The sequence below is a fragment of the Ascaphus truei genome, unplaced genomic scaffold, assembly GCF_040206685.1.
Source record: "Ascaphus truei isolate aAscTru1 unplaced genomic scaffold, aAscTru1.hap1 HAP1_SCAFFOLD_1618, whole genome shotgun sequence".
Taxonomy (NCBI): Eukaryota; Metazoa; Chordata; class Amphibia; order Anura; family Ascaphidae; genus Ascaphus; species Ascaphus truei.
The window spans coordinates 42,501-56,731 of NW_027454509.1; the positions used below are offsets into that span (position 1 = coordinate 42,501).

General features: G+C 56.9%; 1 protein-coding gene across 1 annotated transcript in view; it reads left to right on the forward strand.

Annotated features, from left to right (window-relative positions):
• The window catches only part of LOC142476621 (cyclin-dependent kinase 20-like), a 46,559-nt gene that overhangs the window by 21,510 nt on the left and 10,818 nt on the right, over nucleotides 1-14,231 (forward strand). Inside the window, 1 exon segment of the mRNA XM_075581838.1 lies at nucleotides 569-757. Within this exon segment, the coding sequence (XP_075437953.1) occupies nucleotides 569-757 (189 nt within the window).

A 14,231-nucleotide genomic window follows, 5' to 3' on the forward strand; every position in this document is an offset into this window, starting at 1 on the left:
GCAGGGAGGGACAGGTCTCTTCTGTGTCACCGCAGGGAGGGTTAGGTGTCACTGTGTCACCGCAGGGAGGGTTAGGTGTCACGGTGTCACCGCAGGGAGGGACAGGTCTCTTCCGTGTCACCTCAGGGACGGTTAGGTGTCACCGTGTCACCGCAGGGAGGGACAGGTCTCTTCCATGTCACCGCAGGGACGGTTAGGTGTCACCGTGTCACCGCAGGGAGGGTTAGTTGTCACCGTGTCACCGCAGGGAGGGACAGGTCTCTTCCATGTCACCGCAGGGAGGGTTAGTTGTCACCGTGTCACCGCAGGGAGGGTTAGTTGTCACCGTGTCACCGCAGGGAGGGTTAGTTGTCACCGTGTCACCGCAGGGAGGGACAGGTCTCTTCCATGTCACTGCAGGGAGGGTTAGTTGTCACCGTGTCACCGCAGGGAGGGTTAGTTGTCACCGTGTCACCGCAGGGAGGGTTAGTTGTCACCGTGTCACTGCAGGTTGGGTGACAAAATGGGTTGCTCCTTGGGTCACTTTGCGGTGTCGGGGTCACCTCTCAGTTTTGGGGTCTCTCCACAGGTGGTGAAACTGAGGGAGGTCTTCCCTCATGGGACGGGGTTCGTACTGGTCTTTGAGTACATGCTCTCCGACCTCTCTGAGGTGATCAGGAATTCTGACCAGCCACTGACCGAAGCCCAGGTCAAAGGTTACATGATGATGCTGCTGAAAGGGGTGAAGTTCTGCCATGAGAATTCCATCATGCACAGAGTACGTATACAGGGGGTATACACGGCCAGGCACAGAGTACGTATACAGGGGGTATACACGGCCAGGCACAGAGTACGTATACAGGGGGTATACACGGCCAGGCACAGAGTACGTATACAGGGGGTATACACGGCCAGGCGCAGAGTACGTATACAGGGGGTATACACGGCCAGACACAGAGTACGTATACAGGGGGTATACACGGCCAGGCGCAGAGTACGTATATAGGGGGTATACACGACAAGGCACAGAGTACGTATACAGGGGGTATACCCGGCCAGGCACAGAGTACGTATACAGGGGGTATACACGACCATGCGCAGAGTACGTATACAGGGGGTATACCCGGCCAGGCACAGAGTACGTATACAGGGGGTATACCCGGCCAGGCACAGAGTACGTATACAGGGGGTATACACGACCAGGCTCAGAGTACGTATACAGGGGGTATACTCGGCCAGGCACAGAGTACGTATACAGGGGGTATACACGGCCAGACACAGAGTACGTATACAGGGGGTATACCCGGCCAGGCGCAGAGTACGTATACAGGGGGTATACCCGGCCAGGCACAGAGTACGTATACAGGGGGTATACCCGGCCAGGCGCAGAGTACGTATACAGGGGTATACACGACCAGGCGCAGAGTACGTATACAGGGGGTATACACGGCCAGACACAGAGTACGTATACAGGGGGTATACACGGCCAGGCGCAGAGTACGTATACAGGGGGTATACACGGCCAGGCTCAGAGTACGTATACAGGGGGTATACTCGGCCAGGCACAGAGTACGTATACAGGGGGTATACACGGCCAGACACAGAGTACGTATACAGGGGGTATACACGGCCAGACACAGAGTACGTATACAGGGGGTATACACGGCCAGGCTCAGAGTACGTATACAGGGGGTATACTCGGCCAGGCACAGAGTACGTATACAGGGGGTATACACGGCCAGACACAGAGTACGTATACAGGGGGTATACCCGGCCAGGCGCAGAGTACGTATACAGGGGGTATACCCGGCCAGGCACAGAGTACGTATACAGGGGGTATACCCGGCCAGGCGCAGAGTACGTATACAGGGGTATACACGACCAGGCGCAGAGTACGTATACAGGGGGTATACACGGCCAGACACAGAGTACGTATACAGGGGGTATACACGGCCAGGCGCAGAGTACGTATACAGGGGGTATACACGGCCAGGCGCAGAGTACGTATACAGGGGGTATACACGGCCAGGCGCAGAGTACGTATACAGGGGGTATACACGCCAGGCCAGAGTACGTATACAGGGGGTATACACGGCCAGGCGCAGAGTACGTATACAGGGGGTATACACGGCCAGGCGCAGAGTACGTATACAGGGGGTATACACGCCAGGCCAGAGTACGTATACAGGGGGTATACACGGCCAGGCGCAGAGTACGTATACAGGGGGTATACACGGCCAGGCGCAGAGTACGTATACAGGGGGTATACACGGCCAGGCACAGAGTACGTATACAGGGGGTTTACACGGCCAGGCACAGAGTACGTATACAGGGGGTATACACGGCCAGGCACAGAGTACGTATACAGGGGGTATACACGGCCAGGCGCAGAGTACGTATACAGGGGGTATACACGCCAGGCCAGAGTACGTATACAGGGGGTATACACGGCCAGGCGCAGAGTACGTATACAGGGGGTATACACGGCCAGGTGCAGAGTACGTATACAGGGGGTATACACGGCCAGGCGCAGAGTACGTATACAGGGGGTATACACGGCCAGGCGCAGAGTACGTACAGGGGGTATACACGGCCAGGCACAGAGTACGTATACAGGGGGTATACACGGCCAGGCGCAGAGTACGTATACAGGGGGTATACACAGCCAGGCGCAGAGAACGTATACTGGGGGTATACCCGGCCAGGCGCAGAGTACGTATACAGGGGGGTATACCCGGCCAGGCGCAGAGTACGTATACAGGGGGTATACACGGCCAGGCACAGAGTACGTATACAGGGGGTATACACGGCCAGGCACAGAGTACGTATACAGGGGGTATACACGGCCAGGCACAGAGTACGTATACAGGGGGTATACACGGCCAGGCACAGAGTACGTATACAGGGGGTATACCCGGCCAGGCGCAGAGTACGTATACAGGGGGTATACACGGCCAGGCGCAGAGTACGTATACAGGGGGTATACACGGCCAGGCACAGAGTACGTATACAGGGGGTATACACGGCCAGGCGCAGAGTACGTATACAGGGGGTATACAAGGCCAGGCACAGAGTACGTATACAGGGGGGTATACCCGGCCAGGCACAGAGTACGTATACAGGGGGTATACCCGGCCAGGCGCAGAGTACGTATACAGGGGGTATACACGGCCAGGCACAGAGTACGTATACAGGGGGTATACCCGGCCAGGCGCAGAGTACGTATACAGGGGGGTATACACGGCCAGGCACAGAGTACGTATACAGGGGGTATACCCGGCCAGGCACAGAGTACGTATACAGGGGGTATACCCGGCCAGGCGCAGAGTACGTATACAGGGGGTATACACGGCGAGGCACAGAGTACGTATACAGGGGGGTATACCCGGCCAGGCACAGAGTACGTATACAGGGGGTATACCCGGCCAGGCGCAGAGTACGTATACAGGGGGTATACACGGCCAGGCACAGAGTACGTATACAGGGGGTATACACGGCGAGGCACAGAGTACGTATACAGGGGGTATACACGGCCAGGCACAGAGTACGTATACAGGGGGTATACACGGCCAGGCACAGAGTACATATACAGGGGGTATACACGGCCAGGCACAGAGTACGTATACAGGGGGTATACACGGCCAGGCACAGAGTACGTATACAGGGGGTATACACGGCCAGGCACAGAGTACATATACAGGGGGTATACACGGCGAGGCACAGAGTACGTATACAGGGGGTATACCCGGCCAGGCGCAGAGTACGTATACAGGGGGTATACACGGCCAGGCACAGAGTACGTATACAGGGGGTATACACGGCCAGGCACAGAGTACGTATACAGGGGGTATACACGGCCAGGCGCAGAGTACGTATACAGGGGGTATACACGCCAGGCGCAGAGTACGTATACAGGGGGTATACACGACCAGGCACAGAGTGCGTATACAGGGGGTATACACGACCAGGCACAGAGTACGTATAGAGGGGGTATACACGGCCAGGCGCAGAGTACGTATACTGGGGGTATACACGCCAGGCGCAGAGTACGTATACAGGGGGTATACACGACCAGGCACAGAGTGCGTATACAGGGGGTATACACGGCCAGGCACAGAGTACGTATACAGGGGGTATACACGGCCAGGGCAGAGTACGTATACAGGCGGTATACACGGCCAGGCGCTGAGTACGTATAGAGGGGGTATACCCGGCCAGGCACAGAGTACGTATACAGGGGGTATACACGGCCAGGCACAGAGTACGTATACAGGGGGTATACACGGCCAGGCGCAGAGTACGTATAGAGGGGTTATACCCGGCCAGGCACAGAGTATGTATACAGGGGGTATACCCGGCCAGGCACAGAGTACGTATACAGGGGGTATACACAGCCAGGCACAGAGTACGTATACAGGGGGTATACACGGCCAGGCGCAGAGTACGTATACAGGGGGTATACACAGCCAGGCACAGAGTACGTATACAGGGGGTATACACGGCCAGGCACAGAGTACGTATACAGGGGGTATACACGGCCAGGCACAGAGTACGTATACAGGGGGTATACACGGCCAGGCACAGAGTACGTATACAGGGGGTATACACGGCCAGGCGCAGAGTACGTATACAGGGGGTATACACGGCCAGGCGCAGAGTACGTATACAGGGGGTATACACGGCCAGGCGCAGAGTACGTATACAGGGGGTATACACGGCCAGGCGCAGAGTACGTATACAGGGGGTATACACGGCCAGGCGCAGAGTACGTATACAGGGGGTATACACGGCCAGGCGCAGAGTACGTATACAGGGGGTATACCCGGCCAGGCGCAGAGTACGTATACAGGGGGTATACACGGCGAGGCACAGAGTACGTATACAGGGGGTATACACGGCCAGGCGCAGAGTACGTATACAGGGGGTATACACGGCCAGGCACAGAGTACGTATACAGGGGGTATACACGGCCAGGCGCAGAGTACGTATACAGGGGGTATACACGGCCAGGCGCAGAGTACGTATACAGGGGGGTATACACGGCCAGGCGCAGAGTACGTATACAGGGGGTATACACGGCCAGGCGCAGAGTACGTATACAGGGGGTATACACGGCCAGGCGCAGAGTACGTATACAGGGGGTATACACGGCCAGGCGCAGAGTACGTATACAGGGGGTATACACGACCATGCGCAGAGTACGTATACAGGGGGTATACCCGGCCAGGCACAGAGTACGTATACAGGGGGTATACCTGGCCAGGCGCAGAGTACGTATACAGGGGGTATACACGACCAGGCGCAGAGTACGTATACAGGGGGTATACACGGCCAGGCACAGAGTACGTATACAGGGGGTATACCCGGCCAGGCACAGAGTACGTATACAGGGGGTATACACGACCAGGCTCAGAGTACGTATACAGGGGGTATACTCGGCCAGGCACAGAGTACGTATACAGGGGGTATACACGGCCAGACACAGAGTACGTATACAGGGGGTATACCCGGCCAGGCGCAGAGTACGTATACAGGGGGTATACCCGGCCAGGCACAGAGTACGTATACAGGGGGTATACCCGGCCAGGCGCAGAGTACGTATACAGGGGTATACACGACCAGGCGCAGAGTACGTATACAGGGGGTATACACGGCCAGACACAGAGTACGTATACAGGGGGTATACACGGCCAGGCGCAGAGTACGTATACAGGGGGTATACACGGCCAGGCGCAGAGTACGTATACAGGGGGTATACACGGCCAGGCGCAGAGTACGTATACAGGGGGTATACACGCCAGGCCAGAGTACGTATACAGGGGGTATACACGGCCAGGCGCAGAGTACGTATACAGGGGGTATACACGGCCAGGCGCAGAGTACGTATACAGGGGGTATACACGCCAGGCCAGAGTACGTATACAGGGGGTATACACGGCCAGGCGCAGAGTACGTATACAGGGGGTATACACGGCCAGGCGCAGAGTACGTATACAGGGGGTATACACGGCCAGGCACAGAGTACGTATACAGGGGGTTTACACGGCCAGGCACAGAGTACGTATACAGGGGGTATACACGGCCAGGCACAGAGTACGTATACAGGGGGTATACACGGCCAGGCGCAGAGTACGTATACAGGGGGTATACACGCCAGGCCAGAGTACGTATACAGGGGGTATACACGGCCAGGCGCAGAGTACGTATACAGGGGGTATACACGGCCAGGTGCAGAGTACGTATACAGGGGGTATACACGGCCAGGCGCAGAGTACGTATACAGGGGGTATACACGGCCAGGCGCAGAGTACGTACAGGGGGTATACACGGCCAGGCACAGAGTACGTATACAGGGGGTATACACGGCCAGGCGCAGAGTACGTATACAGGGGGTATACACAGCCAGGCGCAGAGAACGTATACTGGGGGTATACCCGGCCAGGCGCAGAGTACGTATACAGGGGGGTATACCCGGCCAGGCGCAGAGTACGTATACAGGGGGTATACACGGCCAGGCACAGAGTACGTATACAGGGGGTATACACGGCCAGGCACAGAGTACGTATACAGGGGGTATACACGGCCAGGCACAGAGTACGTATACAGGGGGTATACACGGCCAGGCACAGAGTACGTATACAGGGGGTATACCCGGCCAGGCGCAGAGTACGTATACAGGGGGTATACACGGCCAGGCGCAGAGTACGTATACAGGGGGTATACACGGCCAGGCACAGAGTACGTATACAGGGGGTATACACGGCCAGGCGCAGAGTACGTATACAGGGGGTATACAAGGCCAGGCACAGAGTACGTATACAGGGGGGTATACCCGGCCAGGCACAGAGTACGTATACAGGGGGTATACCCGGCCAGGCGCAGAGTACGTATACAGGGGGTATACACGGCCAGGCACAGAGTACGTATACAGGGGGTATACCCGGCCAGGCGCAGAGTACGTATACAGGGGGGTATACACGGCCAGGCACAGAGTACGTATACAGGGGGTATACCCGGCCAGGCACAGAGTACGTATACAGGGGGTATACCCGGCCAGGCGCAGAGTACGTATACAGGGGGTATACACGGCGAGGCACAGAGTACGTATACAGGGGGGTATACCCGGCCAGGCACAGAGTACGTATACAGGGGGTATACCCGGCCAGGCGCAGAGTACGTATACAGGGGGTATACACGGCCAGGCACAGAGTACGTATACAGGGGGTATACACGGCGAGGCACAGAGTACGTATACAGGGGGTATACACGGCCAGGCACAGAGTACGTATACAGGGGGTATACACGGCCAGGCACAGAGTACATATACAGGGGGTATACACGGCCAGGCACAGAGTACGTATACAGGGGGTATACACGGCCAGGCACAGAGTACGTATACAGGGGGTATACACGGCCAGGCACAGAGTACATATACAGGGGGTATACACGGCGAGGCACAGAGTACGTATACAGGGGGTATACCCGGCCAGGCGCAGAGTACGTATACAGGGGGTATACACGGCCAGGCACAGAGTACGTATACAGGGGGTATACACGGCCAGGCACAGAGTACGTATACAGGGGGTATACACGGCCAGGCGCAGAGTACGTATACAGGGGGTATACACGCCAGGCGCAGAGTACGTATACAGGGGGTATACACGACCAGGCACAGAGTGCGTATACAGGGGGTATACACGACCAGGCACAGAGTACGTATAGAGGGGGTATACACGGCCAGGCGCAGAGTACGTATACTGGGGGTATACACGCCAGGCGCAGAGTACGTATACAGGGGGTATACACGACCAGGCACAGAGTGCGTATACAGGGGGTATACACGGCCAGGCACAGAGTACGTATACAGGGGGTATACACGGCCAGGGCAGAGTACGTATACAGGCGGTATACACGGCCAGGCGCTGAGTACGTATAGAGGGGGTATACCCGGCCAGGCACAGAGTACGTATACAGGGGGTATACACGGCCAGGCACAGAGTACGTATACAGGGGGTATACACGGCCAGGCGCAGAGTACGTATAGAGGGGTTATACCCGGCCAGGCACAGAGTATGTATACAGGGGGTATACCCGGCCAGGCACAGAGTACGTATACAGGGGGTATACACAGCCAGGCACAGAGTACGTATACAGGGGGTATACACGGCCAGGCGCAGAGTACGTATACAGGGGGTATACACAGCCAGGCACAGAGTACGTATACAGGGGGTATACACGGCCAGGCACAGAGTACGTATACAGGGGGTATACACGGCCAGGCACAGAGTACGTATACAGGGGGTATACACGGCCAGGCACAGAGTACGTATACAGGGGGTATACACGGCCAGGCGCAGAGTACGTATACAGGGGGTATACACGGCCAGGCGCAGAGTACGTATACAGGGGGTATACACGGCCAGGCGCAGAGTACGTATACAGGGGGTATACACGGCCAGGCGCAGAGTACGTATACAGGGGGTATACACGGCCAGGCGCAGAGTACGTATACAGGGGGTATACACGGCCAGGCGCAGAGTACGTATACAGGGGGTATACCCGGCCAGGCGCAGAGTACGTATACAGGGGGTATACACGGCGAGGCACAGAGTACGTATACAGGGGGTATACACGGCCAGGCGCAGAGTACGTATACAGGGGGTATACACGGCCAGGCACAGAGTACGTATACAGGGGGTATACACGGCCAGGCGCAGAGTACGTATACAGGGGGTATACACGGCCAGGCGCAGAGTACGTATACAGGGGGGTATACACGGCCAGGCGCAGAGTACGTATACAGGGGGTATACACGGCCAGGCGCAGAGTACGTATACAGGGGGTATACACGGCCAGGCGCAGAGTACGTATACAGGGGGTATACACGGCCAGGCGCAGAGTACGTATACAGGGGGTATACACGGCCAGGCGCAGAGTACGTATACAGGGGGTATACCCGGCCAGGCGCAGAGTACGTATACAGGGGGTATACACGGCGAGGCACAGAGTACGTATACAGGGGGTATACACGGCCAGGCGCAGAGTACGTATACAGGGGGTATACACGGCCAGGCACAGAGTACGTATACAGGGGGTATACACGGCCAGGCGCAGAGTACGTATACAGGGGGTATACACGGCCAGGCGCAGAGTACGTATACAGGGGGTATACACGGCCAGGCGCAGAGTACGTATACAGGGGGGTATACACGGCCAGGCGCAGAGTACGTATACAGGGGGTATACACGGCCAGGCACAGAGTACGTATACAGGGGGTATACACGGCCAGGCGCAGAGTACGTATACAGGGGGTATACACGGCCAGGCACAGAGTACGTATACAGGGGGTATACACGGCCAGGCGCAGAGTACGTATACAGGGGGTATTCACGGCCAGGCGCAGAGTACGTATACAGGGGGTATACACGACCAGGCGCAGAGTACGTATACAGGGGGTATACACGGCCAGGCGCAGAGTACATATACAGGGGGTATACACGGCCAGGCGCAGAGTACGTATACAGGGGGTATACACGGCCAGGCACAGAGTACGTATACAGGGGGTATACACGGCCAGGCGCAGAGTACATATACAGGGGGTATACACGGCCAGGCGCAGAGTACGTATACAGGGGGTATACACGGCCAGGCACAGAGTACGTATACAGGGGGTATACACGGCCAGGCGCAGAGTACGTATACAGGGGGTATACACGGCCAGGCACAGAGTACGTATACAGGGGGTATACACGGCCAGGCACAGAGTACGTATACAGGGGGGTATACACGGCCAGGCGCAGAGTACGTATATAGGGGGGTATACACGGCCAGGCGCAGAGTACGTATACAGGGGGTATACACGGCCAGGCACAGAGTACGTATACAGGGGGTATACACGACCAGGCTCAGAGTACGTATACAGGGGGTATACCCGGCCAGGCACAGAGTACGTATACAGGGGGTATACACGGCCAGGCACAGAGTACGTATACAGGGGGTATACACGGCCAGGCACAGAGTACGTATACAGGGGGTATACACGGCCAGGCGCAGAGTACATATACAGGGGGTATACACGGCCAGGCACAGAGTACGTATACAGGGGGTATACACGGCCAGGCCCGAGTACGTATACAGGGGGTATACACAGCCAGGCACAGAGTACGTATACAGGGGGTATACACGGCCAGGCGCAGAGTACGTATACAGGGGGTATACACGGCCAGGCGCAGAGTACGTATACAGGGGGTATACACGGCCAGGCACAGAGTACGTATACAGGGGGTATACACGGCCAGGCGCAGAGTACGTATACAGGGGGTATACACGGCCAGGCACAGAGTACGTATACAGGGGGTATACACGGCCAGGCGCAGAGTACGTATACAGGGGGTATACCCGGCCAGGCACAGAGTACGTATACAGGGGGTATACACGGCGAGGCACAGAGTACGTATACAGGGGGTATACCCGGCCAGGCGCAGAGTACGTATACAGGGGGTATACACGGCCAGGCACAGAGTACGTATACAGGAGGTATACACGGCCAGGCACAGAGTACGTATACAGGGGGGTATACACGGCCAGGCACAGAGTACGTATACAGGAGGTATACACGGCCAGGCACAGAGTACGTATACAGGGGGTATACACGGCCAGGCACAGAGTACGTATACAGGGGGTATACACGGCCAGGCACAGAGTACGTATACAGGGGGAATACACGGCCAGGCACAGAGTACGTATACAGGGGGTATACACGGCCAGGCGCAGAGTACGTATACAGGGGGTATACACGGCCAGGCGCAGAGTACGTATACAGGGGGTATACACGGCCAGGCGCAGAGTACGTATACAGGGGGTATACACGGCCAGGCGCAGAGTACGTATACAGGGGGTATACACGGCCAGGCGCAGAGTACGTATACAGGGGGTATACACGGCCCAGGCGCAGAGTACGTATACAGGGGGTATACACGGCCAGGCGCAGAGTACGTATACAGGGGGTATACACGGCCAGGCACAGAGTACGTATACAGGGGGTATACACGGCCAGGCGCAGAGTACGTATACAGGGGGTATACACGACCAGGCACAGAGTACGTATACAGGGGGTATACCCGGCCAGGCGCAGAGTACGTATACAGGGGGTATACACAGCCAGGCACAGAGTACGTATACAGGGGGTATACACGGCCAGGCGCAGAGTACGTATACAGGGGGTATACACGGCCAGGCGCAGAGTACGTATACAGGGGGTATACACGGCCAGGCGCAGAGTACGTATACAGGGGGTATACACGGCCAGGCACAGAGTACGTATACAGGGGGTATACACGGCCAGGCACAGAGTACGTATACAGGGGGTATACACGGCCAGGCGCAGAGTACGTATACAGGGGGTATACACGACCAGGCGCAGAGTACGTATACAGGGGGTATACACGGCCAGGCACAGAGTACGTATACAGGGGGTATACACGGCCAGGCGCAGAGTACGTATACAGGGGGTATACACGGCCAGGTGCAGAGTACGTATACAGGGGTATACACGACCAGGTGCTGAGTACGTATACAGGGGGGTATACACGGCCAGGCGCAGAGTACGTATACAGGGGGTATACACGGCCAGGCACAGAGTACTTATACAGGGGGTATACACGACCAGGCTCAGAGTACGTATACAGGGGGTATACACGGCCAGGCACAGAGTACGTATACAGGGGGTATACCCGGCCAGGCACAGAGTACGTATACAGGGGGTATACACGGCCAGGCGCAGAGTACGTATACAGGGGGTATACCCGGCCAGGCTCAGAGTACGTATACAGGGGGTATACAGGGGGTATACTCGGCCAGGCACAGAGTACGTATACAGGGGGTATACACGGCCAGGCGCAGAGTACATATACAGGGGGTATACCCGGCCAGGCGCAGAGTACGTATACAGGGGGGTATACACGGCCAGGCACAGAGTACGTATACAGGGGGTTTACACGGCCAGGCGCAGAGTACATATACAGGGGGTATACCCGGCCAGGCACAGAGTACGTATACAGGGGGTATACACAGCCAGGCACAGAGTATGTATACAGGGGGTATACACGGCCAGGCACAGAGTACGTATACAGGGGGTATACCCGGCCAGGCGCAGAGTACGTATACAGGGGGGTATACACGGCCAGGCACAGAGTACGTATACAGGGGGTATACCCGGCCAGGCGCAGAGTACATATACAGGGGGTATACACGGCCAGGCGCAGAGTACGTATACAGGGGGTATACACGGCCAGGCGCAGAGTACGTATACAGGGGGTATACACGGCCAGGCGCAGAGTACGTATACAGGGGGTATACACGGCCAGGCACAGAGTACGTATACAGGGGGTATACACGGCCAGGCACAGAGTACGTATACAGGGGGTATACACGGCCAGGCACAGAGTATGTATACAGGGGTATACACGGCCAGGCACAGAGTACGTATACAGGGGGTATACACGGCCAGGCGCAGAGTACGTATACAGGGGGTATACACGGCCAGGCGCAGAGTACGTATACAGGGGGGTATACACGGCCAGGCGCAGAGTACGTATACAGGGGGTATACACGGCCAGGCACAGAGTACGTATACAGGGGGTATACCCGGCCAGGCGCAGAGTACGTATACAGGGGGGTATACACGGCCAGGCGCAGAGTACGTATACAGGGGGTATACACGGCCAGGCACAGAGTACGTATACAGGGGGTATACACGGCCAGGCACAGAGTACGTATACAGGGGGTATACACAGCCAGGCACAGAGTACGTATACAGGGGGTATACACGGCCAGGCGCAGAGTACGTATACAGGGGGTATACACGGCCAGGCACAGAGTACGTATACAGGGGGTATACACGGCCAGGCGCAGAGTACGTATACAGGGGGGTATACACGGCCAGGCACAGAGTACGTATACAGGGGGTATACACGGCCAGGCACAGAGTACGTATACAGGGGGTATACACGGCCAGGCGCAGCGTACGTATACAGGGGGGTATACACGGCCAGGCGCAGAGTACGTATACAGGGGGTATACACGGCCAGGCGCAGAGTACGTATACAGGGGGTATACACGGCCAGGCGCAGAGTACGTATACAGGGGGTATACACGGCCAGGCACAGAGTACGTATACAGGGGGTATACACGGCCAGACGCAGAGTACGTATACAGGGGGTATACACGGCCAGGCACAGAGTACGTATACAGGGGGTATACACGGCCAGGCACAGAGTACGTATACAGGGGGTATACACGGCCAGGCGCAGAGTACGTATACAGGGGGTATACACGGCCAGGCGCAGAGTACGTATACAGGGGGTATACACGGCCAGGCACAGAATACTTATACAGGGGGTATACACGGCCAGGCGCAGAGTACTTATACAGGGGGTATACACGGCCAGGCACAGAGTACGTATACAGGGGGTATACACGGCCAGGCGCAGAGTACGTATACAGGGGGTATACACGGCCAGGCACAGAGTACGTATACAGGGGGTATACACGGCCAGGCACAGAGTACGTATACAGGGGGTATACCCGGCCAGGCGCAGAGTACGTATACAGGGGGTATACACGGCCAGGCACAGAGTACGTATACAGGGGGTATACACGGCCAGGCACAGAGTACGTATACAGGGGGTATACACGGCCAGGCACAGAGTACGTATACAGGGGGTATACATGGCCAGGCACAGAGTACGTATACAGGGGGTATACACGGCCAGGCACAGAGTACGTATACAGGGGGTATACACGGCCAGGCGCAGAGTACGTATACAGGGGGTATACACGGCCAGGCGCAGAGTACATATACAGGGGGTATACACGGCCAGGCTCAGAGTACGTATACAGGGGGTATACACGGCCAGGCACAGAGTACGTATACAGGGGGTATACACAGCCAGGCACAGAGTACGTATACAGGGGGTATACACGGCCAGGCGCAGAGTACGTATACAGGGGGTATACACGGCCAGGCGCAGAGTACGTATACAGGGGGTATACACGGCCAGGCACAGAGTACGTATACAGGGGGTATATACGGCCAGGCGCAGAGTACGTATACAGGGGGTATACCCGGCCAGGCACAGAGTACGTATACAGGGGGTATACACGGCCAGGCACAGAGTACGTATACAGGAGGTATACACGGCCAGGCACAGAGTACGTATACAGGAGGTATACACGGCCAGGCACAGAGTACG